This window comes from Stegostoma tigrinum, chromosome 9 (genome assembly GCF_030684315.1).
Source record: "Stegostoma tigrinum isolate sSteTig4 chromosome 9, sSteTig4.hap1, whole genome shotgun sequence".
NCBI classification, from domain to species: domain Eukaryota; kingdom Metazoa; phylum Chordata; class Chondrichthyes; order Orectolobiformes; family Stegostomatidae; genus Stegostoma; species Stegostoma tigrinum.
The window spans coordinates 26,239,645-26,267,010 of NC_081362.1; the positions used below are offsets into that span (position 1 = coordinate 26,239,645).

Genomic DNA, 27,366 nt, shown 5'->3' on the forward strand with positions numbered 1-27,366 from the left:
CCAGAGAGTTGTGAGCGCATGGAATACTTTACCAGTGGTAGTCGTGGAAGCGGAGTCATTAGTGACATTTAAGCGACTGCTGGACATGCACATGGACAGCAGTGAATTGAGGGGAATGTAGATTAGGTTGTTTTAATTTTGGATTAGGATTATTCCACGGCACAATATGGTGGGCCGAAGGGCCTGTACTGTGCTGTACTTTATGTTCTATGTTCTAACATTTACAGAAGTGCCTCAGCATAGAGCAGGGGGGGGAAAAAAAAAGTCAGATTTCAGATTTAGTGATAATAGCACCAGTGGTGGTGAATCATGAAACTAATGCCATAAAGTGCCAAAGGTACCTTCAGCATCATCAGAAATAAAGCAGAGGATTGTTCTAAACTATAGCCTCAAAAAGATATTAAACCACCTTTGGGGGCTTAATCTAACCAATGAAGAAATTTCACACCTTAATTCAATTCTTACTCCACATTGCCAACTGACTCAAAGGATGTTCTATATCCACCTCCAAACTCATATAAATAAGCCACGATGATGATCGGAGGAAAGAGAAATGCAAGTTTATGTGGTAAAGTGCCATGTTCTACACCACAATTGCTCATTTGGAGCCTGTTTAAGAATGGTATTTCCAAAAGCAAGATGATACAGCACAAGGAAGAGTTGAAAAACAAATTATTTCAACCACTCAACTTGGTGCTTTATTATCTCTCTCAAAATGTCCAATAGCAAGTAAATTTACTTCAAAACAGTTGCTGCCATTTTACAAATAAATTCGCCCAAATTGCAAAATGATTGATTGATCACAACATGTTTTGCAGTAGTTATAAAAACTGAGGCTGACCAAGAAACATAGAAGCTATGTGCCCTGTTCTTAACAGCAAAATAACTAATGGTTCAATATCAAGCAGCACAGGTAAAAATGTGTCTGAGGTTAACATTCATCATAATGCGATAATTAAGAACCTATCCCACTAACCTATTTTGCTCAAATATAACTTTGGCTTTAATGTATCCTGTGAAACATCATTGAAAATAGCCTCCCTTGTGTAAATTGTTATGGGCAACTGACTAATAATCTTGGCAAATATCTTTATGATATGAGAGCATCACTGGAACAGTCAGCACATATTACTCATTCCTCACTATTCTGAAGATGGAATAGAGCCTCTTCTTCAACCACTGCAGTCTTCATCATGGAGATACATCCAAAGTGTTGGAATAGAAGTCACAGGATTTTGAACCATTTCAGATGCCATGAGAATTAGAAGGATCACCTTCAAGTTCCCAATTGCCAGCAGCTTTTAAGTCCATGACTTCTACAGTCTAGAATGAGTACAGTCAGAAAGGCAGGAAATAAACATTACACTTAACAGTCACATCTCTTCAATCAGAAGAATTCTTAAAGATTGCATTCAAACGAGAAATATCCTGTTTGGACTTCCCTAACATGCTTGTTCATCCAAGTACAAAGGATACAAAGAATATTGATAGTGTGGTAAAAATGATGGTTCAATTCATAATCTTTTAATGTGAATGCATACATAGACAAACTAGTTCTGCTCACCTTTGTCACTTGGCCAGTCTCTGAAAATCTGCAGTGGACATTCATCATCATCGAGTAGAGTCTCTTTAGCACCTTTATCATCAGATTGTTGCGAACCAGGAGGTAATACTACCTACGCAGGAAAATATGAGACAACAGAATTTCAATTTCTCACAATAGCATCCAGCTTTGCTCACCAACTTATACTTTGCTCCGATATTTTAGAAAACAAAATTAGGGGGAAATTGAAAAGGAAACCAAAGCAAAGGAGGGAATAGTACAAGTGAAAAGAATTCTCCTAGAGCCAGAAAATTAGCAACACCTTTTTCACATTTGCAGGACATCACAAAAGGACTTCAGCCAATGAGCTTTTTTCTGAAGTATAGTCACTTTATTAATAGACAGCGTATTGACCTGTATTAAGCAATGTTCCACAACTGCAATAAAATTTACAACCAGTAGACCTGTTTTTGTGGCAATAAAATGTGAGGCTGGATGAACACAGCAGGCCAAGCAGCATCTCAGGAGCACAAAAGCTGACGTTTCGGGCCTAGACCCTTCATCAGAGAGGGGGATGGGGGGAGGGAACTGGAATAAATAGGGAGAGAGGGGGAGGCGGACCGAAGATGGAGAGTAAAGAAGATAGGTGGAGAGGGTGTAGGTGGGGAGGTAGGGAGGGGATAGGTCAGTCCAGGGAAGACGGACAGGTCAAGGAGGTGGGATGAGGTTAGTAGGTAGCTGGGGGTGCGGCTTGGGGTGGGAGGAAGGGATGGGTGAGAGGAAGAACCGGTTAGGGAGGCAGAGACAGGTTGGACTGGTTTTGGGATGCAGTGGGTGGGGGGGAAGAGCTGGGCTGGTTGTGTGGTGCAGTGGGGGGAGGGGATGAACTGGGCTGGTTTAGGGATGCAGTGGGGGAAGGGGAGATTTTGAAACTGGTGAAGTCCACATTGATACCATATGGCTGCAGGGTTCCCAGGCGGAATATGAGTTGCTGTTCCTGCAATCTTCGGGTGGCATCATTGTGGCAGTGCAGGAGGCCCATGATGGACATGTCATCAAGAGAATGGGAGGGGGAGTGGAAATGGTTTGCGACTGGGAGGTGCAGTTGTTTGTTGCGAACTGAGCGGAGCGAACTGCAAAGCAGAACACCTCCGCTCAGTTCGCAACAAACAACTGCACCTCCCAGTCGCAAACCATTTCCACTCCCCCTCCCATTCTCTTGATGACATGTCCATCATGGGCCTCCTGCACTGCCACAATGATGCCACCCGAAGATTGCAGGAACAGCAACTCATATTCCGCCTGGGAACCCTGCAGCCATATGGTATCAATGTGGACTTCACCAGTTTCAAAATCTCCCCTTCCCCCACTGCATCCCTAAACCAGCCCAGTTCATCCCCTCCCCCCACTGCACCACACAACCAGCCCAGCTCTTCCCCCCCACCCACTGCATCCCAAAACCAGTCCAACCTGTCTCTGCCTCCCTAACCGGTTCTTCCTCTCACCCATCCCTTCCTCCCACCCCAAGCCGCACCCCCAGCTACCTACTAACCTCATCCCACCTCCTTGACCTGTCCGTCTTCCCTGGACTGACCTATCCCCTCCCTACCTCCCCACCTACACCCTCTCCACCTATCTTCTTTACTCTCCATCTTCGGTCCGCCTCCCCCTCTCTCCCTATTTATTCCAGTTCCCTCCCCCCATCCCCCTCTCTGATGAAGGGTCTAGGCCCGAAACGTCAGCTTTTGTGCTCCTGAGATGCTGCTTGGCCTGCTGTGTTCATCGAGCCTCACATTTTATTGTCTTGGAATCTCCAGCATCTGCAGTTCCCATTATCTCTGACCTGTTTTTGTGGCTTTGGTTGAGCAATGTTGGCCAGAAAACAGGCAGACATTCTTGTTCTTTTATATGGAAGCACCATAAAATCTTTCGCAGCTATCTAAACAGTCAAAACATTGATGATAATTCATTTCAAATGGATCAGACTAAAAGGAATCAAATTACAAAGAAAAATATGCCAAGCAAAGCACAGATCCCAATGCACGGGAAAGATATCTCCACCTCAAGCAGTATTTCAGGCCATTTATACATAGAATACAAGACAAACAGGTTAGTCAGCATGCCTGTCCAGCATTAATGCTCCACTCAAGCTGCCTTCTATTCTTCATCTAACTATCAGCATAATCTTCTGTACTCTTCTGCTTGTATGCTAATTAGTTCCTGCTTACATATAGCTATGTTATTTGCCACAAAACATTCCCTGTAGTTGCAATTTTCATATTTTCACTGCATACCAAAGAAATCAATAAAATGCCTGAATTACATCCTATGGAACAAAGTGAAATTTCACTCAAACTACACAAGGAAGCAAACTTTCAGCTTAGGAAGAACATGAGTGTCCACTGATTTAGGTGGAATTAGATTACTGTCCAGAGATGAACCGCAAATTCACACCTGTCTGCAAGTGTGACTAGAGCAAAAAGCTAACAAAAAAAATTCACAACTGTAGAGAAAAACGCTCAACTGCCAGAGGAAGGCAAAGGTGCATTTCATAGTTACAATGAAGCAAATAGCATCAATTTCTCAATCAGTTCTTGAATATCAGCACTTCAGTGACAATAGTGATGCTTTGGAATTTGCTAGGCAGCATAGTTATAACCACCAGTTAAACCTTACAATAAAAAAGTTTGAGAAGCCGCCTGAACTCAAATACTGTTATTTACAAGGCACTGGAAAGTAAACCAGCACCAAACAGTAGCCAGAAAGACATTGAAAAGGTTACAGCCACAAGTTGGTCACGTTAACACATTCCACAGAAGCTTTTCAGGCAATATTTTCCCTTCGGACCAGACAGTATAATCTCAGCACAATGGGTCATCCATTTAAGACAGGGACCAGGAGGAATTTCTTTTCAGGATACTAAATCTATATATAAACAAGAAAGAGTAGGCCAATCACATCTTCAGCCTGCTCTGCCATTCAAAGAGATCATGACTTTTTTGATTTTAACCTCAACTCTCACATACTCCCGATAATCTTCCATCCCCTTGGTAGTCAACGATCCATCCACCTCTGCCTTAAAAATATTTTTCAATTTTGCATCCACTGCCTTTTGAGAAAGGGAATTCCCTAAGACTTGCAACCATCAGAGAAAGTGATTTCCTTCATATCTCTCTGGAACAGGCATCTCATTAAGCTACCACTACTGGTTCTAGGTTCTCCCCTAAGAGGAAATATCCTCTCCATATCCACCCAGTCACAGCCCATCAGGATTTTATATGTTCCAATTAAGTCACCTTTGATTGTTCTAAACTTCAGACAATAAAAGGCCTCGCCTGTTAAGCCTTTCCTCAACAAGGCAATCCTCTCATTCAAGATATTAGTGCAATAAACATTCTCTGATCCACTATCATTCCTAAGTTTGGTGACCAGGTCAGTATACCAGAGAGCATCTCAAATGCCGTGTAACTGTAGCATAACCTACCTTACATTCAATTCCCCTCATAATAAAACATATCCTACTAGCATTCCTGATTTCTTGCTAGATTTGCATACTGACCTTCTGCCTTTCATGCACTAGGCCACTCAGACCTTTCTGCATCTGAGTTGTATAAACTCTCACCATTTACATTTTTTTTTAAATTCTTGGTCAAATTGGAAAATTGTACACTTGCCCACATTATACTATATTTTCCTGATCTTTGTCCACTCATTTAAACTATCTATATCCTTTTGTAGGCTCCTTATGCCCTCTTTACAAGTCACTTTATGTCATCAACAAATTTAGCTACCACACCATCAGTCCCTTCATCCAAATCATTTACACAAGTTGCGAATAATTAATGTCCTAGCACAACCACTGTGGCACACCACTTATTACATCCTTCTAGTCTGAGAAAGACTCTACTCTGCCTACTGTTAGCCAGTCAATATTCTTTCCATGCCATTGTGGTACCCCCAATACCACCAGCTTTAATTTTTTGCAATAACCTTTGATTGGTATCCTGTCAAATGCTTTCTGTAAATATACAGACAATGCATTAACTGGTTCGACTTTATCTACAGCACAGATTACTTCATCAAAGGATCGGTGGAACTCTTTTCGACAGAGGGTGGCAGACACTGGATTATTAAGCATATTCAAGGCTGAAATAAACAGATTGTTAATCAGTAAGGGAATCAAGGGTTAAGGGGAAAGGCAAGTGGAGTGGAAGGTTTTCAGATCAGCCATAATCTCATCAAATGGCAGAGCAGATTTGACAGTTCAGATGGCTTACTATCTCTACAACTTACTGTCCTGAGTACTGCTCATAGAAAACATTCACAGTGGTAAACAAGGTGTTCATCTAAGAGCAATTCTTAGTCCATTCAAGTTGAACAAAGATAAGGTAAAAAGTCAATTGTTGCCAATCATTAAAGAGATTCAATCGTTGAACTGAATAATGTTACAATTGGGAAAATAGTCTGAGATAACTGGATAATAAGGAATGAAAGGGTTAAGCAAGTCACCCTGAAGGACATCTTGGTAAGGATGCATTAAGATACAATGCTAAAGATTGCTATTAAATGAGGCAAATGAAGCTTAAGATAAATTATGAAACTACTAAGAAACTCCATACACAAGTTACGTTTGAAGTTTTAATAGCATGGATGCATAATATACTACAAAAAGCATTAATGGGATGAGTCTTTACAATTCTCTTGGGAATTCTGAAATATGCAACTAAATTGCCTCTGCCCTAATTAAGCACTATTATTAATGGACACTGAAATAAAAGGTCCAAATTAAAAACAAATAAAATTAGATCCATTTTCAATTATTAGATTCAAAACTTGAGCATTGATTTTGATACTCAGATTATTAGTGAATCTTTTCAATATACAGAATCAGCTAAAATTTGGTCTTTGGTACAGAAGGAAACTCTACTCACTCATATACCAATAGCTACTCAAAAACCTTAGAGTAGGATGTTTAGGGCTAGTTCAACAAGCCAATTATTAATAAATAAGCCATGGGAGTACTAATGGTGAATTATCAATATATCATCGAAATAGAGTCATATAGCAGGGAAAAAGACCTTGAGGGCTAACTTGACCGTGCTGACCAGGTTTCTAACCTGAACTAGTCCTATTTGGCCTACAACCGTCTTCCTCTGGCAACTCATCCCATGAAGCAGGTACAAAGGGGGAAAACAGGCCGTAGTGAAAGAAAAGGGGCAGCTGCAAGGTAAGTCAACAACTTACTGAGGCACTAGAAATATTTTTTGTGCAGTGTTTATTTTCTCCAGTGCAAATATTAACTGCAATGTAAATGCAGTTGCACAGATTTATACTGAATGATAAAACAAAATTTACAGAAGCACACAGGATCCAGTTTCACAGTTTTGTTTTAACTTTGTTAAACTGAAAATTTAAAAGGGCTTAGCTAATACAACAACTATGCGTTAATGGAATTTAAGACTGCATTCATCCTACTTTATATCAGCAAGTCGGTAACCTGCCCTGCAGCTGTCCCTTTCTTTCACTCTGGCCTGTCTCTCACTCGCATCCCCTTCATGCAGTCTCCAATTTCCCAATCACTTGCCTGTATCTGTGCTTTTACTTGGGACTTCTTCCCCCTACAGCATAGGAGGCTGAAGGGTGACCTTTTAGAGGTTTGTAAAATCATGAGGGGCATAGATAAGGTGAATGGCTACAGTCTTTACCCCAGGCAAGTTGGCAAGTCCAAAACTAGATGGAAAAAGTTTAAGGTGAGAAGGGAAAGATTTAAAAGGGCCTTGATGGTAGCTTTTTCCACATGCAGGGTGCTGCATATATATAGATAGCGCTGCTAAAGCTAGTGGTAGAGGCGGGTACAATATAAAATTTGAAAGATTTCAACAAGTATGTGGACAGGAAAGGTTGAGACAGATATGGGCCAAACACAAGCAAATGGGACTAGTTCAGTTCAGGAAACCTGGTTGGCATGGATGAATTGAGCTGAAGGGTCTGTTTCCATACTGTATGACGCTATGCTTTAATTTACTTGAACTTCAAATAAAACTCAAAACTGTTAGATTCATAAAATTAGCACCAACATTCAGTATATTTTAATTCCACATGCTAATGACACACATAATCTGGAAAAAAATCTATAGTTGATATTGTAATATTACAATAAGTATGACAAAACAAATTTCAATAATGCCAGACAGCTATCTATTTCCAAAACTTTTGTACCTCATGTAACCTTGAGGGGGGAAAAAGAACAGAATATCACAGACACTATAGTTTAAAAGCAGAAATTTGTGGTCCCAGTATAACACCAACCTCGCTTTTCTCTCTCTTCCCCCGGCTCCCCAACCCCACCTCCCTCCCTCCCCCATCCCCACCCAATATTAAGAAATCAAATCGGAGGAATGGGCTTTCTGAATAAAAAATTAAAAATCTCAATAAATTTTTCAAGCAAGCACAGAGATCACATGGAATCACTTGTAAAGGAGCAGCTGCGTGCATTATGGCCAATAATTTTCCCTTAACTAACTCTAATCACACAATAATCTGCTTGGTTGAAGTAATTTTTTGGCATTTCATAGGGACAAATGAGAAGACCTTTCAGCTCCTTGAACCTGCAATATAATTCAAGGAGATCATGGCTGATCTTCTGCTTCTGCCATTTTGACAATTTTCACTATTCCACCGCACCATAAGAATCACCAAGTTCGTCAGGGTTCTGAGCCCAATCATCTTTCCCTGCCTTGACAAGCTGTCTCCCTGATAAGGTTAGGTTAGGGATGTTTGCTAGTGACTGCACAATGTTCAGCATCATTTGTGATGACTCAGATACTCAATATCCAAATGAAACTAAACCTGGATAAATCCAGATTTGGACTGACAGTTCGTCAGCCAAATCCATACACCGTAATAACAGACAATGTCATCCCTGTGAGAGAGAAACTAACCACTGCCCCTTGACATTGTGGCATTACCAATACTGAATTCCCTGCAATCAACATTTTTACATTGTCACTGACCAAACCTAAACAGGACAAGCCTTGTTGTAACCACAAGAGCAGATCAGAGGCTAGGAATCCTGCAGTGGATAACTCCCCGCCTTACTCTCCAACCACAAATCTGGGTGTTACGGAATACTTGCCTGAACGAGTGCACCTCCAACAATACTCAAGGAGCTTAACACCATCCAGTACAAAGCAGCCTGCTTGATTGGCAGCACACCCACAAGCATCCAGTCCCTTCACCACTGATGTTCAGCAGCAATGGTGTGCATCATCTAATGATGCACTGCAGGAATTTGTCCAGGCTCCTTAGACAGTACCTTCCAAACCCATGACTACTTCCACATTGAAGGGCAAAGACAGCAGTTTCATGAAAGTACCACCACCAGAAAGTTCCCCTCCAAGCAGTTCAACACCCTGAACTGGAAATGTATTACTTTTTCTGCGGTTTCATTGTGTCAAAACCATGGAATTCCACCCCCACCACTAACTAGGTATAACTGTTCAAGAAAACCATTCATCATCTTGTCATGGGCAGTTAGGGATGGGCAATAGATGTTGACCCTGACAGCAACACCAACACAGCACAAGTGAATTTTTAAAAAAATTTGGAGTTTTTATTCCCTTACTTAAGGATGGATATATTTGCCATGGAGTAAACACAAAAGTTCACCAGATTGATTCCTAGAATGACAGGATTGTACTTTAAAAGGAGTTTTTCAGGGTAGTCAGCCTTTGTTCTCTAGAGTTAAAAGTATAAATCATTATCTTATTGAAGCTATTCCTGCAACACTCAACTGGGCAGACATATCAAAAATGTCTCCTTGAGCTAAGGAGATGTCTAGAACCAGTAGACATGATCTCAGGATGAGAGATTGGCTATTTAGAACTGAGTTCATGAGGCATTTCTTCACTTGGTGGTAAATCTTTGGAAGTCTCTATCTCAGGAAGCTAGGTCACTGAGTATATGTCAAGATAGAGATTGACTGATAGATAATATCCACCCTGAGATACAGGATCTGAAGTGACTGATCTCCAACAATAACTATCTTCAAGTCTGAAGTCCGACTTCAACCTTCATTGAGTTCTCCCCCAATACCTACAGATTCTGGTTTTACTAAACCTCTCTGTTGCCAAAATCAGGCTAATGCAGTCTTGATGTCAACAGCAGTCACATTCACCTCTGGAATTCAGCTGTTTTGACCATGGTTGAATCAAGGCTTTAATGACATGGTCTCACCAAAATTCCACACAACTGTCCCAAAACTTTATTTTAAGAGGATTTAAGAAAACAAGACCAATATATTTCTTGCTATTTCTCCATTCATATTTGATTTGCTATTTCTTGCTCATTCTCCCACTATCTAAATCCATTTGAGACTTTTATCTTCTGCTAATGTGGAAGTGAGCAGAATACAATGAGGCAAAGCATGAAAATGCCAGCAATCAATAACTTGTATTTACAGTGACTGCTCCCATCATTTCCTGTTAAGTAGCAACCCTGCAGGCATATTTTAATTTTGCTTGATGATGCAGTCTGGTTGAAATTAGTCTGGAGCTAGTGTTTTATCCTCGCAACGCCCGTACATTTAAATAATTGGCAGTTTGATCACTATGTGCTAATGAGCGATTACACCACCCAAAGCTAAGGTGAACCAACATATTCATTTTAAGGTTCTCCCTGCAGTCTAGATTTGCACATCATTCACTTTCCAGCCCAAAATGATAACCAGAAAGGTCAAAGTAAACACATGCCCCTTAAAAAATGAATTTAGGAGATTGTTTTGGAGAGTATGGAAATGGCAGAGGAGTTAAACAGATATTTTGCATCAGTCTGTATGGTGGAAGATATTTTTGAATATACCTTTCATGCTAGAGAATACTGAGGGAATAATTAAGCACCATCATCAGGACTGAAATAGTAGTATTAGGCAAACTAACGGGGCTAAAGGCTAGTAAAATCCCAGGCCCTGATGGCATGCATCCTAGGATCCTAAAAGAAGTAACAGAGATATAGTGGATGCACTGGCTGTACTTTTCCAAAAATTCTTGGATTCCAGAAAAGTACCAGAGATCAGAAAACCACCAATGCCCTATTCGAAAAGTGAGGAGACAAGAAGCAGGTAACTATAGGCTGATTAACCAGACAGCTATTGTTGGAAAAGAACTGGAATTAATTATTGAAGTAGCCGCAGAACGTTTATAAAATCATAATCTAACGAAAAGGAATCAGTATTACTTCATGAAAGGCAAGTGTCCGACTAATTTATTATAACTTTTCAAGGAAGTCTCAACTAGAGTAGACAGAGGGGAACCAATTGATGACAGCAGGTGATCGACAAAGTGCCCCATGTGGTGTAATTAAAACAATCTCTGTCTCAACACTGGCAAAACTGAAGAACTGAACATCAACTTTAGAAAGAAAGGAGGAGAATACGCCCCCATTTACAACAACAGAACTGAGGTTGTATGTGTGAAGTGCATCCAGTTCCTTGGAGTGATGATAACGAGGACCTATCCTGGACTTTTGACATAAATGTGATAATCAAGAAGGCACAACAATGTCTCTTCTTCCTGAGGCCGCTCAGGAAATTTGTCATAAGATCCTTCACCAACTTCTACAGATGCACCATCTGGGTGCATAATGACCTGGTATAGCAGCTGCTCTGCCCAGGAAGCCCAAGCCATCACAGAAGCCAACCTTCCATCCATGGACTCTACTTACATGGCTTGCTGTCGTGGGCAGACGGTCAACATCAAAAGACCCATCACTCCCTGGTAATGGCCTCCTACAACCTCATCCATCAGGCAGAAGATACTGAAGCCTGAACACACACACAAGCAGGTTCAGGCACAGCTTCTTTCTGGCCATTATCAGACTTTTGAATGGCCTCTCTAGCTTCAAATAATTAACCTTACGCCTCTAGATCTGTACTTCCTTCGTTTGCTGTGACCTGCCTGTACCACTCATAAACAAAGCTTTTCACTATGTTCAGTGCACGTGACAATAAAATCAAAAAAGTGGTTATGAGCGCCCATGGTATTGGAGGCAATATATTGACAACGACAGGGAATTGGCCCATGGGCTGCAGACAGAAAATGGGAATAAGAGTTTCTTTTTCAGGTTGGTAACTCATGACAAGTAGGATCAGTGCTGGGACCGTAACAGTTCACGTACGTCAATGACTTGGAGGAAGGAGTGAACAAACTGTTGCAAAATTTGCAGATGAAAGAATAGGTGGAAAGGCAGATTGCAAGAGATACCATCAGTTTACAGAGATATACGGATAAGACAGTAGCAAACAGTTGGCAAATATGGAAGTTGTTCATTTTGGAAGACAGAACAAAACAGCAGAATATGATTTAAATAGAAAAATATCTGCAGAAAGCTGAACACAAAAGGACTTGTGGGTACGTGCACAAAACACAAAGCTGGTACACAGGTCTGGCATGTAATCAGGAAGGCCCTTATTTCATGGGAGTTGAAATACAAGACTATGAGTAGGGATGTTTTACTGCAACTACCTGTACAGGGTGCCGGTGAGATCACATCTGGAGTACTGACAGCACTTTCGGTCCTCTTCTTATTTAAGGAATGATATCATTTCATTGAAGGCAGATCAGTGAAAGGTTAGAGATAATGGGAACTGCAGATGCTGGAGATTCCAAGATAATAAAATGTGAGGCTGGATGAACACAGCAGGCCAAGCAGCATCTCAGGAGCACAAAAGCTGACGTTTCGGGCCTAGACCCTTCATCAGAGAGCAAAATGATGAAGGGTCTAGGCCCGAAACGTCAGCTTTTGTGCTCCTGAGATGCTGCTTGGCCTGCTGTGTTCATCCAGCCTCACATTTTATTATCAGTGAAAGGTTAGTTAGGATTAAGTTGGTATGGAGGGATTGTCTTACAAGCAAAAGCTAAATAGGCTGGGACTCTACTCACCACAGTTTAGAAGAATGAGAGATGATCTGATTGAGAATCTTGTGTATTTCAAGGAGCTTGACAGGTTAATTGCTGAGAGGATGGTTTCCCCTCATGGGAGGCTCTATGACCAGAGAACATAGCCTCAGAATAAAGGGGCACTAATTTAAGACTAAGATGAGGAGGAACTTTTTCTCCCAGAGGATTGAACGCCTTTGGAACGCCTTGCCATAGAGAGCAGTGGAGACAGAGTTCTTGCAGATATTCAAGGCTGAGACAGATAGATTCTTGATATGGAAGGGATCAAGGATGACAGGGAAAGGGCAGGAAAGTGGGCGTGAGGTGTGTTGCATCAGCCATGAACCTACTGAATGGAGCAGCAGGCTCACGGGACCAAACTGCCTACTCCTGAACCTTTTTCTTACAGTCTCGATGACCACTTGGGCATCAGGAGTTTTGCTTCTACTATGTGGAAGTCTAAAGGATATTTTCAGGAAGAGTTTTCCGATATTACAAACAGGAAATACACTTCAAAGCTACATCACTGGCTATGAATTATTTGGTATGTCATGTGTGAAAAGTGACAGTTAGATTTGAGTCTTTCCATTTTTTTTTAGTATGAATGCCCCACAAGCTCAGCTCTAAGCTTGAATGAGATTTCAAATTCTGGGAACCAAGCAGCAGCAGCACTCAGCACAAGCATACAATGAAACTCGACAGATATGCATTTATATAGAACTATTAAGATCTCAGGGCATCCCAAAGCCTTTTAAGGTTCAAAACACTTTATTGCATCCTGCAATTACGAGTAATGCCAATTTTCACAAAGCAAGCTCCCACAAACGACAGTATGATATAACCAATTTTTTTGAACTATAAACTCATTAGTGACCTTGAAAATGAATGCAGTAATAAAGAGTGCACGCGTCTGGGTTTAGACCTAGTGTGAGAATGAGAAAGAGGACTTTTAACTACCTGTAATGTGGGGGAAAAAAAGCAAAGCTAACTTTCAGAAGTGTAAACAGTCCAAAACATTGTCAATAGAAGGAAAAATAACTGTGCCCAGTAGGAATTTTTACACAAATAAAAATGTTACTATTGATTAGACATTTTATTGCTAGAAACAGCTTAGGGGGAAGGGATTAAAAATACTCTTCACAGGGTTAAAGCATCATTATGAGCCATTTAATTGCAGGTTGCTTTCACCTGGTAGAAGATGAGCACATAAAGAAATCATTTCAAATGCATGGTTTTAAACAGTGGTGTGTGCTTTTGATACCTGGGCATTGTACTTCATACTACAGCTTGACTTTTTGATTACAATCAGGTTATGAGCTGGTGTGGCATACTTACTAAAAGGACAATTATGTTTTGGTGTGCAAAAACTCCAGGCAGTTAATAATCTTTAAATGGTCAATGAGCTAATATAATTCTGATATGCCTTTTGTAAGGCATGCTGAATATTACACAGAATTAACAAGTAAGGGGGTGTTTATAAGGGAATTAGAGTTTTAGGTGTTAAATGCCAACCACGTTTCTGTTTACTTGTAGCAACAGTCTAATTACTTAAATTATCATTTGGAAGTTAGAAATCTAGTCCATGCTTTCTATCAACCTTGATCTGGAAGTCAGGTAAACAGTGCAAACCTTAAAAAGAACTTTAACATTTAATCTGAATCCAGGGATAGCAGGACTTGATGCATCATGTTACAACCAATGAGGTAGCACAAGATATTGGAAAAAAATTGTTTGTCTCATTGTTTGCATTTAGATTGGAGTCTGCCATCACAATAACGGGGATAGTTGAAAAGCTTCCCCTTCCATCAATCTCCTTAATTGCATACCAACGTTCACAGGATGTCCAAGGATTGCAGTGCTCTGATCTGACCTGTAGTTTGTGGGATTGCTTAGATCAGAGAATGCTGTTTCTGTTGCTTAGTATGCAAGCAATTCATGATGAGTTCAAATCCAATAAACAAAATTACTTCTGTAACATTAAGGTAAATAATCAATGATGAAAATTGAACACTTTATCGACATGCTAAATCATCTAGACCATGCAAGTGTTTACCCTAAATAGAAAGGTGCTCTAAGCATGTATTTGCACATGTAGTACACATACCTGTGCTATACAATATTCCTTTGGATTTTCCTTCTCCAGCCCATACTTGTCAAGGGCTTCACCTACAGCAAAGTCTGATGTATCTGTTGTGGACAGCAAGATGGTCTTGTATGGTATATTTGGCTTTAAACTATCTGCATAAATCCTGAGTGTTCCACCTGGATCAAAAATAAACAACTTTTTAAAATGTTTACCAGCCAGATTAAATTGGATTCATTCTTTTTAGACTCATATACAGTTTCTTTCTCTCCCACAGTCAACTCATCTACAATGTGAAACAGTGTTTCACTGGAGGATGCACTGATGTTACCCAGCAGGGTAATAAAACATCTTTTGCTAAAGAATCAGCTTGGCAAGCGAACCAACCAGGAGCACCTGAGCTACAAATCTACAAGAACCTTAGAAACATCAACGTATTTAACAAATTCCCATTCACCTAGCCCTTCAGACTTATTTCATTCCCTAGTCCTTTAACACTTCAAACTGGAAGTTCTCCTACTTGAAGATTTGTAGCTCGCAACGTGGAAGCTCGCCGAGCTGGCTGATTACCGTACAGATGTTTCATCACCACACTAAGTGACATCATCAGTGCAGACTCCAATGAAGTGGTGTTGTTCTGCTCTGCATGTTATTTGTATGATCTGGTCTGTTAAGTTGGGTTGTGGAATTTCTGGTTCTGTTCTACACGGGTTTGTATATGTGGTCTAATTCCACATGTTTGTTGATTGCATTATGGGTTGAAAACCAGGCCTCTAGGAATTCCCATGCATGTGTATGCTTGGCTTGAGCTCGGATGGTCACGTTGTCCCAGGTAAATTGAAGACCTTCATTGTTTGGGTGCACAGAGAAAAGGGAAAGTTTGCGTTGCCGGCATTTGTGGGTCCCGATGGCTAGTTTTTGTCTGATCTGGCTGATATAATATTTGCAGTCTTTGAAGGTAGTTTGTAAACTATTTTCGTCCTGCATGTCATAACGTGCACTGCTAAATCCTCAATTTCCACAGCAATCACCCAAAATTCACAAAACTGCATTAGGACACTATTCAAATCAGCCACAACTCACTGCAATGCACTAGAACAATGCAGGAAGGAGGAACAGCATGCATACAGGGTCTTTGCCAACAGATATCCCAACAAATTCATCAGCAGGTGCCTACAAGATAGACAACGCCAAGAGAACACAGTACACTCCAATACACTGACAATACTACCTACCCCATATCAAGAATATATCAGAACTGACAACACACGTATGACCACTAGTACTCGTGGTAGCACATAAGCCCACAGCCACACTATGACAAACACTTACATGGACCAAAGACCACACACTCATGACATGCAGGAACGACGTAGTTTACAAAATACCTTGCAATGACTGCAAATATTACTCAGCCAGACAGGAAGAAAACTAGCCATCAGGATACACGAACAGGATACACTATTGCACTTGTGTGACCCAAGCTTTTAAAGTGGTAGCAGCAAAACGACAACGAACTTTCTCTCATCTTAGCATACACGGACAGTGAAAGCCATCAATTTAACCGGGACAACGTGACCATCCTAGATCAAGCTAAGCACATACATACATAGGAATTCCTACAGGCCTAGTTTTCAACCCATAATACAATCAACAAACATGTGGAATCAGACCACATATACAAACCCATGCAGAACAGAACCAGAAATGACAACCCAACTTGACAGACTGGATCATATAAATACTAAGCGAAGAACAAGTTACTAATTTTTTTTTAACTCCCCTGAAAAGGTATGGGATGCTGTTTTGCCTTAAGGAAGCTACGCAAACAATACCTGAATCAGGCCGTCCATCACCACTACGAAATTCTTGCATTCGTTGTTCTAACTTTTGTTGTCGCCTGCGTTTCATAACTACTTCAGGGTTAGATATTGTACGGGTGAAGCTAGTCTCTGGCATGTCTTTGTACACCTCCGCTGCAAGATGTGAACTTGAGTTCTCACTTTTGGTTGGGGGGGAAAAAAGATTACCATTTTAAAAGCTTGCATCACACAAGTGCAATAGTGCAGATGACAAGATGATCGATTAATTTCAAGTCAGATGGAAAGCCTGAGTAAATGTAATTTAAGTGCATTATCTTGGAGACAATCAGAAGTTTGTCTGACAACTGTTAGTTTCATGGGTTTTGGTGGCTTCTGAATATTTCATTCAGGAATGAGTAAATTGACATATTAGGGTCTATCAGCAAAGTACAGATACAATGGCAAAGTTAGGGATTTAAAGACTGAACACTGGTCTTACATTCTGGGGTTCAACTGCAGTAGGACCAGCATTATGGATAAAGGGAACATAACACATCAGCAGATTGGACGGCTTGATGATGCCATTTGCCCAGATTTCTAGAGGCTGGATGGCCAATTTCCAAACAAATGTTACTGTAGAACTAAATCAAAGCTGTGCTTAACTTGAAGGATTCGGAACAAAACAAAAACTGCAAAATTTTAAACAGAACTTACAAGTCATGATCAACACTTAAAAGTTCCCTGATCTCGCTACACCTTGAGTACTTTATTTAGTTCTGGTTACCAACATACAAGAGAGACATTCAAGCTCTGCAAACAGCACAAAGAATCACATGGCCAATCTCAAGTGGCAGCAATCAGGTTTAGAAGGAAAGACTGAAGAAGGCTGAGTGATAATAGGAACTGCAGATGCTGGAGAATCCAAGATAACAAAGTGTGGAGCTGGATGAACACAGCAGGCCAAGCAGCATCCTAGGAGCACAAAAGCTGATGTTTCGGGCCTAGACCTTCATCAGAGGCTCTCTGATGAAGGGTCTAGGCCCGAAACGTCAGCCACTGAAGGCGGCTTGCAGCTTTTCAACCTACAGGCTTAACATTTAACATAATTAAGGAAATAGGAAGAACAAATTTTGTATATTATGTAACTAAGCTGAGAATTTAGGACAATTTAAACTTAAGCCTGACCATTGAGAAATTCTTCAGAGAAAAGTGATAAATGCATAGGATGAGTTTTGTGATGAACAGTTGCAGCAAAAATGTTTCAATTATTTGAAGCAATTAGATGCAGTAAAAGGGATTTTTTTTTAAACTGATGGATTTTGCTGCCTATAATTATCGCATGACGTGCATGGAAATAAGCCAGTTAGGAAAGTAGTCAGAAAAGAGTACAGAACATTATTTTAAGGAAACAAAATCATGACTGCAGAAAGCTTCCCCCCATAATGTTTTTTTCTGCAATTCCCATTCAGAGGGAAATCGAGTTACTGGAGCTATCAAAATTTGGTTCGGATTTATCAGATTAATCTCATCGGTTGATTATAGAATAAAAGAACAAGAACAGAAAACAGCAATAAGAACATTAATGGGACTTGATGCTCCTAATTCAGTTCTCACAGGTGCTTTCCTAAAATAATTGGGGGGGAATTAAAAAGATGGTTTAGATTATTGTTGTCTGTTTTAGGAGATCATCAGCAACCACTCTGATCTTAACAGGGTGAGAAGCAAGTGAGTATATTTTCATTCATAAAGCAATATTTTATATAACTGTTAACATTACAATTATATATCCATGTACTAGGACCTGTGGGCATAGCCTTAGAATTAGAGGGGGTCAATTTAGAACGGAAATGAGGAGACATTACTTCAGCCAGAGTGTGATGGGCCTGTGGAATTCATTGCCACGGAGCATAGTGCAGGCCGAGACGTTAAATGTCTTCAAAGCAGAGACTGATAAATTCTTGATCTTGCAAGGAATTAAGGGCTATGGGGACAGTGCGGGTAAGTGGAGTTGAAATGCCCATCAGCCATGATTAAATGGCAGAGTGGACTCGATAGGCCGAATGGCCTTACTTCCACTCTTACGTCTTGTGGTCTTATACCAGGAACTATCACGTTCTCGGTTGTTTGCAAAAGTTTAACTGTGGCACAATGGAGGAGTTTCTTTCTTAAAAAGACAAGAAAAACCCAAGTTCCCTCTGGCCTACATTAGGATCCTTTTGTTCATTCTTTCAAGTTTCATTTTGGGTAGGTAAATTTTATTTCCCTTTCTTGACTTTCTAATTTGATATCCCACAGAAGGTAGCAGTGGTGAAGAGGAGACCTGTTTAGAGACAATGTAACTGGACTAGTAAACCAGAAGGTCAGGTGATTAATCTGGGTTGTGTTTAAATTTTACCAAAGCTACCAGCAATGGAGTTTAAACTTAATAAATAAATCTGAGTTAAAAGCCAGCCTCGATAATGATAACCATCATTAGCTATTGTAAAAAAACACTTCCTAATTTGCTTAATCCCTCTAGGGTAGGATATTTACACTCTAATCCACTCTGGCCTAAACAACTCCAAATTCACTAGAACATTGTTGACTCTTAACTGCCTGTGAAATGGCCCAGCATGCCAATTAGCTTAGAGGGCAATTAGTACGGGCAAGAAATGCTGCCCTTTCCAGGAATGTCAACATCCCATGAAAGAATAAAGACTCATTTAAAGGATTTTTCTGTATCAACTACATTGTGGACAACTTGCACTGTTAGAAGAGAAGGGAATTCTGGTCACCAAAAAGGATCAGGTTGCAAGGCTAGCAAGAATTAACTGTGATGGTCAGAGTATAGTTTAAGATATCAATTATTCCTACATCATAAGGCTTAACATACAAATTCAGGAAGACAAGAACTACCTTACCTCATGGTCGAAGTGTTACTTCCATTTCCACTCTCTTTCTTTGTATTGCAACCTATTTCAACATTTAATTTTAGCTCACATACAAATATTGTTCTCCATACAAAGGAATTAAGCTTCTGAAGATACTGACTATCCCAAAATGTTAATCTGTCATCATACAGCAAAACCAAGTGTACATCGTGGTATCATGCAACAAAGCATGAACAGCTGTAATTTGAAGAATTGTGGGTACAGGAAAGTAGTTAGAGGAATGGCTTACCCATCACCACTGGAAATAGGCCTATCATCATCTACAGTTTGCATTAATGCTTCCTTTTCCCGTCTCTTTTTCTCTTTCTTCTCCTTCTTTGACAGCGTCCGTTTAAAGTTCTGGATCACACCCTCTCTCTCCTTTTCTGGACCATTGCTTTGAGACTTCTGTCAACCAAATGAGCATTCAGGTAATTGCAGTTTTCAACCCACTTCTTCACAAATTAAGTATAATAATGAAAATACACAATCAATTAGTTTGAAATGTTCTTATGCACAATCTCTGTATTAGTGCATTACTATTGTCAAATCACCTTCATCTTCCCACCCCAAACTTTGGCCCCTATTTTGAAAAAAAGCTCCTTTTATCACAAGCTCTCATTTATATGGAGGTGTGATGCACACAACAACTTTGAGACTTCCAACTTTGTGTGATTGGATTTACCTGTTAAAAGTAGCCAAAACCTGATTTGCATAGTTTTCAGTCATCTCCAATATCTATTACAATGTCTTTCTCCTGCATTGAAGCCGAAGAAAATGAGCCACGTCAAATGTTAATACAAGAGGTAAACAATAGTAACAGATAATGATTTTGTATTTACTTTAAAAACCTTTTATCATGAAAATAATACCTATAGTTATCTAACGTCCAGTTGAGTACCACTAGCATTTAAGTTGTATAGCCTATACTTCAAGAACATTGCCTCTTGTTACTATGGTATGTTGGAATGGAGGACTTATCCACTCCAAGACATCTAGGTCAAGATAACAATGAACTTTTCTAACAATGTGAGCAGACCAAAACAAGGTGCCATTGCCACAGCATTTCTATCTATCCCCACTAAAAGTGAACTCCCTTGCCTCACACAAGCTCCACCTTCAATATGTTCAGTGACCTAACTATCACCTTCGGATGCAAAGAGCTCCAAAAACAATTTTTCCACTTATGTCCTAGAAGGGCATCTCTTAATTTTAAAACAGTACCTACTCGTCCACACTCATACGTTACAAGAAACGCCATTACCATGTGCACTCAATCAACATCGTTCAGGATCTTGTATACTTCAAGCAAATCACCCCTCAACTTTCTAAACTCCAGCAAAAATAAGCCAACCCTGTCCAACCTTTCCTTAAGGCAACTTGCTCATTTCAACTGTCAATTTGATAAACAGCCTCTGAACTGTTTCCAATGCATTTACGTTCTTCCTTAAATAAGGAGCTGAAAACTGTGCACTATTTGAGATATGGTCGCACCAATGCCTGTATATCTGATACAGAAGATAAGACAATAAGACATAGGAGCAGAAATTAGGCCATTCGGCCCATCAAGTCTTCTCCACCATTCAATCGTGGTTGAAAAGTTCCTCAACCCATTCTCCTGCTTTCTCCCCGTAACCCTCGATTATTAAGAACATATCCCAGTTTTAAGTGTACTCAATGACCTGGCCTCCACAGCCCTCTGTGGCAGTGAATTCCATAGATTCACCACTCTCTGGCTGAAAAAGTTTTGCCTTATCTCTGTTGTAAAAAGGTCTTCTCTCTACTCTTAGGCTGTGCCCTCAGTTCATAATCGCTCCTACTAATGGAAATATTTTCCCAGCATCTACTCTGTCCAGGCCATTCAGTATTCTGAAAGTGTCAGTTAGATCCCCCTTAATCCTTCTAAACTCCAATGAGCATAATCCCAGAGTCCTCAAATGCTCCTCATATGTTAAGCTTTCTATTTCTGGGACCATTCTCGTGAACCTCCTCCAAATCTGCTTCAGGTCCAGTACATATGGGGCCCAAAACTGCACACAATACTCCAAATGCGGCCTGACCAGAGCCTTGTAAAGCCTCAGTAGTACATCCCTGCTTTTATATTCAAGTCCTCTCAAAATAAAGGATAACATTCTATAAGCCTTCTTTATTATTTGTTGTACCTGTATAATAACATTGTGACTCATGCACTCGAAAACATCTAGTTCCTGCTGCATCTTAACTCTGAAGTTACTCAATAATTAGGTAATGTTCTACGTCTTTATTCTTCTTGTGAAAGTGTACACATCTTTACATTTTCCCACATTATACTTCGTCTGCCAAACCTCTGTCCATTAACTCAAACATTCACTAAATCAGGCTGCAATCTCATATGCTCTTTGAAAATGATTTTCTGAACTATCTTTGTCATTTGGAAATTTAACCAACATGATTTTGCTCTCATCGTGTCATTGTAAAACTGTAAAAAGTAAAGGATCCAGCAGGACCCCAACTTGTCACATCCTTCCAATCAGAGAAAGATCTATTTATGCATACTATTTTCAGCCAGCCAGTCTTCTGTCCATGTGTTACCCCTGCATCATGACATCCTACTTTGTGTGTAATAACCTTTTAATGACATACGACATGAAGGCACCTTGGAATCAAACAATGGAGGGAAAAAATGTCAGTAAACTCTAAACATACTCCACTAAACATCCACAATCTGTCATCTGCGGTGAAATAGAGCAACAAAGTCGACAAACATTTAACTTTGAATAATTTTTCAGGATACATGGTCACAATAAATTAAGATTGTCCAGGTGAAATAATGCTTTATTTTGATATTAATCTCAGCCAGACTAGCAGCAGCACTACATTGACTTCATTGACTCATCTTCTGCCACCAGAAGCAAAGTGAAAGGAAAAGGACCCAGGAGAGGAAGACATCACTCTACCCACAAGGAACAAGGACAACAAGAGAACATTGTAACCTAAGGTACGAGCGAAAAAATGTGACCTCAAAAGGTCACAATAACCTGATTATTAACTCTAACATGGATTAGCATGTAGCTGAGATAATCAAATTAACAAAATGAATGCATGGCTGAAAACATAATATGGAAAGGTGGTGTTCATTGCTCACTGACACCAGTGTGGAGATTGAAGTCGTACTGCTGAATCAGACAGCACTTGGACAAGATTGGGTGCAATGCTCTGAGAAAAGTTAAACAGAAGTGTGGAATAGACTTTAAGCCAATATAATAGAGGGAGAGGTTTCGCAAGTGAAATAATGAAGATAAGACCAAGAACAGAACAGGGCAAGTATCAGATTACTCGACAATGATGAATATTCAAAGACAAAAGGTTACAGGAAGTTATAAAATACCTGTTGAAAATAACGCTGTAGTGACTACAAATAAAAGTAATGAGTGTAAAGTAGATCATTGGTAAAAGACAGAATTGGTGAATGAGAGAGAAACTATGAAAGCACATGGGGAGCAGCAAATGCAGGACAAGAACACCCTGTAATTGGAGGAGCAGTCAGTCAGGTAAGTAAGTGAGCCACCGAGATACTGGGGAAGGCCCACTGTCAGGGAAATGGAGCCAGGCAAGAAGCAAGCCTTTGGTGGGGCCAGGGGGCTGCCATCTACTGGGAAATCCATCTGGTGGATCAAGGGGTGCTTGTCCATCCTGGAAGTAGATGGATGGTGCAAGGGAGGGCAGAAAGAGGCAAGATGCAAGAGACGTGGAAGGATGACAGGAAATTTGTAAACTAAGGAAAACAACTGTCAAAGGAATAACTAGGACCAAGGAAACTCTGAAATCACAGATGATAATTTAAATCTGGAGATTCTTAACTCAGATACGGTAAAGAGTTTAGAAAGTGTGTGGTTAAAATCTGCAATCTTCGTACATTACCTGTTGCCTTACCAGTCTGAAGGTGTGCTCAGGTTGACTAGTTTGTGTACAGAAGTATGTGTCCCTTAGCTTTTTCAAAGTTATTAATTTATGCCTGTTCTTTTTAAAGAAATTTTCATACCGTGTCTAAGAAATTAACGCATTCCTTGTGCATTGTAGCTTTAACTATAATGGAAGACTGATAATTAAGGATACACACGAACTCTTACAATTCTCTTCCAGAGGGTCCATTTATCCAGTATGTCAGCACAAGTAGAGAATTGATTTCTATTGTAACTACATTATCAAAACAAATAAATTAAGGAGAAAGAAAAAGTAGCCACAAAGATGAAAAAAAGCCCCAAAATTCAAAACACAGCACATGGCAAAATTTCATGAACAACGCTCAAAAGGGGGGGGAAAAAGCAAGATTTTGTCTCCTGATAGGTGTTTTTTTTTTAAATTCCCTCATGGAATATGGGTGTCACTGAGTGGATCAGTATTTATTACTTATTGCTAGATGTCATTGAGAAGGTGGTGGTGAGCTGTATTCTTGAACTGCTGCAGTGAGGCTAGAATAGAGCTGAGCTGAATCAATTGGAATGAAACTTTGGCAGGAAGATCAATGTTTGAACAGTTCAAGGAGTGGATGGTTTATCCATAGTTGAGATATATTTACTCGAATGGAAAAGTTAGGACAAACCCAATGTTCCTGAGATGGCCAAAGCGATATAAATTAAAATTAGAAAGAAAAGGTGTGCTTATGACAGATATTAATCAGAAAATACAATTGAGATTAACAGGAATACCAAAGGTTTAAGTGGAAAGTGAAAAAGCAAATAGGAAAGGCAAAGATGAATTATGAGAAAAGACAAGCAACTAACAAGGGGAAGTCCTGGAGTCTTCTGCAGACATATAAGCAGTAAGAGAGTGTGGTGAAAAGGGAATAGGGATGACGAGAGACCAAAAAGGCGATTTCCAAATGTTGGCAAAGCACATGGCAGAGGAATTAAATGAATACTTTGCATCTGTCTTCATAAGAGAATGCTGCTGACCAGGACACAGTGACAGAAAACTAAACTGGCACAAAAAAAAATCAAAATTAATAAGGTAGTAATCTTGGATAGATTGCTGACACTTTAAAAAAAGACAACAAGGCGCTTAGACCAGATGAGAGGCATTCAAACATTTTAAAGGAAGCAAGAGCAGGAATTGAAGAGGCACTGGCCATAATATTTCAATCTTCCTTGGACTCTGAAGAGGTGCCAGAAGACAGGAGAACTGCCTACATTATGTCCTTGTTCAAAAATTGTTGCAAGACTAATGCTGGCAATTAAAGCCAGTTAGTTTAACTTTGTTAACGGAGAAAGCTTTGGAAATAATTACTCGGGATAGAATCAGTAGTCATTTGGGAAAAAACAAAAAATTATTGGGAGCTCAGCAGGTCTGGCAGCATTTGTGAAGGAAGAAAAACTGGTTCTAAGGAAGGGACACCAGACCAAAACGTTAACTCTGATTTTTCCTTTACTGATGCTCCCAGACCTGCTAGGCTTCCAGCAACTTCTGTCTTTGTTGCTGATTTACAGCCTCTGCAGTTCTTTTGGTCACTTTGAAAAGGCAACTTTATTAGGACATCACACATGAATTTCCAGATGTCATTTGATGTAATGCTTTACACAGAATTGAGTAAAGACGCAAGACTACAATACAAGAAGGGATGGTGGCAACATGATGCAAAATTGGCTTAGTGATAGAAGAGAGAGTAATAGTTAATGAACTTTTTTTTGGACTGTAAGAAACACTGCAGTGGAGTTCCCTGGGGTTAAGCACTGGAATCTTTGCTTTGCCTGGTATGCAATAATTATACAGATCTCAGTGTGCAGGGTACAATTTAAAAGTTGTAGATGACATGAAAGTTGGAAGAATTATAAACTAAAAAGGGCAGCGTGGAACTGCAGAAGGATACTAACAAGGTGAGCAGATAAGGTGGAATGCAGAGAAGGGGGAGATTTTGAATTTGCTGAAAGACCATATAGAATGGTGGGGGGGGTTCAATTCTAAAAAGTGGTGCAGGGGCAATGGCCAGATACACATGTACAGATCACTGAAAGTGGCAGGACAGGTAGAAAGAGCAGTAAAAAGAAGCGTTCCCAGCTTTATTAACAGAGGCAGAGTACAAGAGCAAGGAGGGGTGTTGAACATGTAGAAGACATGATTTAAACCTTGCCTGGAGCACCATGTGCAGATGTGGGCACCACATTATAGTCCAGATGCAAACATACTGAAGCAAGTGCAGAAGTGATATATTAGACTGGTTCAGGTATGGAAACTTTAGCTATGAGGATAGACTGAAGAAGTTGGAACTGTTCTCCTGAGCGAAGGTGGCCGAGAGGAGATCTGGTTGCAGTTATCAAAACTATTAGTGGCTTGGACAGAGTAAATAGGGTGAAGTGGTTACCACTTGTAAAAGAAACAAGACCAAAGCATATACTTGAAGTGATTGCAAACAAAGCAAGGCTAATGTGAGAAATAGAAACTTTTTTCAGAGTTGTTAGGGTATGGAGGCACTGTCTGGAAATATGGTGGAGGCAGGTTCAATTGAGACATTCGAGGGGGTACTGGATTTTTTTTTAATGTTAATGGGGTGCAGGGATATGGAAATAAGGCAAGAGAATGGCATTAGATAATATAGCTGGTGCAGACATGACAGGTTGAATTACCTTTTTCTGCACCATCATAATTCTGATCCTGTAACATGCTGTGGGGAGACCTTCAGTGCTGTTTGGGAGGAGCTTCCAGGATTCTGACAAAGAATTTGAAGGAACGGTGATATATTTCCAAGTCAGGATTGTGAATTTGCAGCGGAGCTCGAAGGTGACAACATCTTCATAAATCTGTTGCCCTTGTCCTCCTAAGTGGCGGTGGTAGGGGATTTGCAAAGTGCTGTCTAAGCAGCCTTGGTGATTTCTGTAGTGTATCAATAGATGGAACACACCGCTACTACTGAGTCAATGGTGAAGGCAGTGAGTGCATGTGGATGTGTTGCCAAGCAAGCGTGTAGTGGCATTAAGCTTCCCGAGTGCTATTGCACCTGCACTCATCCATGCAAGTGGGGAGTACTCCATGACACTCCTGACTTGTGCATTTACGTCATGGACAGACTTTGGAGAGTCAGGTGGTGAGTTATCCACTACAGTATTCCTAGCCTCTGACCAACTCTTGTCGCCCTTGTCTTTATATGGCTAGGACAGTTGCCTTTCTGGTCAATGCTAAACCCCAGAATGTTGCCAATGGAGGATTCATTGATGGTAACACCATTGAATTTTCAAGGGGCAGTGGTTAAATTGTCTCTTATTGAAGCTGGTTATTGCTTGGCACTTATGTGGCACCTATGTTACTTGCCACTTGTCATTCCAAGTCTGGATACGTCCCGGTCTTGCTGCATTTGGACTGCTCAGTATCTGAAGTCTTCAATGGTGCTGAACATTGTGCAAACATTTGCACATCTAACTTTGAGAGGCGGTGTTGGGGGAAGGTCATTCTGAAGTAGCTGAAGATGGTTGGGCCTAGCACACTCATTGAGGAACTCTTGCAGAAATATCCTGTCGCTGAGAAGTCTTACCTCCAAATGGCCACAAACATCTTCCTTTGTGTCAGATAGGACTCAAACTGTGCAGAGTTTTTCCTTAATTCCCACTGACTCCAGTTTTGCAAGGGCTCTATATTGTCCCATTCAGTCAAAACAAGCCTTGATGTCAAGAGCTGTCACTCTCACCTCACCTCTGGAATTCAGGTCTTTTGTCGAGTGGGTCTAGCAATTTCCGAACAGAATGTCAGTTACCAAGTTATTGCTCAGATAGTGTTGCTTGATAGCTCTGCTGATGGCACCTTCCACTGTTTTACTGATGATCAAGAGTAGACTGACGGGGTGTTAACTAGCTATCTGTTCTAGGGTACAAGTCTTCAGTTGTCAGGGCCTATAGCCTTTGCTGTATCTAATGCCTCCAATCTTTGGGGAATATCAAATGGAGTGAATCAAATTGGCTTATGACTGGCATCTGTGATACACGTAGTTCCAAAAGCCACCGAGATGGACTTTATACTCAGCACCTCTGGCTGACAATTGTTGCAAATGCTTCAGCCTTATGTTAGCAAACAACTTAAATAATGGCATGTTCCTGAAAGATACAGAACTCTGCAGATGATCTAATAGTCA

The 27,366-nt window shown here is 40.4% G+C and overlaps 1 protein-coding gene across 11 annotated transcripts in view; it reads right to left on the bottom strand.

Annotated features, from left to right (window-relative positions):
- afdna (afadin, adherens junction formation factor a) overlaps positions 1-27,366 on the bottom strand; it is a 213,809-nt gene that overhangs the window by 129,214 nt on the left and 57,229 nt on the right. For all 11 annotated transcript variants that reach the window (XM_059648433.1, XM_059648432.1, XM_059648424.1 and 8 more), the window contains exons 4-7: positions 19,522-19,679; positions 16,396-16,562; positions 14,582-14,739; positions 1,565-1,676 (exon numbers count right to left, since the gene is read on the bottom strand). In XM_059648433.1, the coding sequence (XP_059504416.1) occupies positions 1,565-1,676; positions 14,582-14,739; positions 16,396-16,562; positions 19,522-19,679 (595 nt within the window). The remainder of the gene's footprint in view (positions 1-1,564; positions 1,677-14,581; positions 14,740-16,395; positions 16,563-19,521; positions 19,680-27,366) is intronic.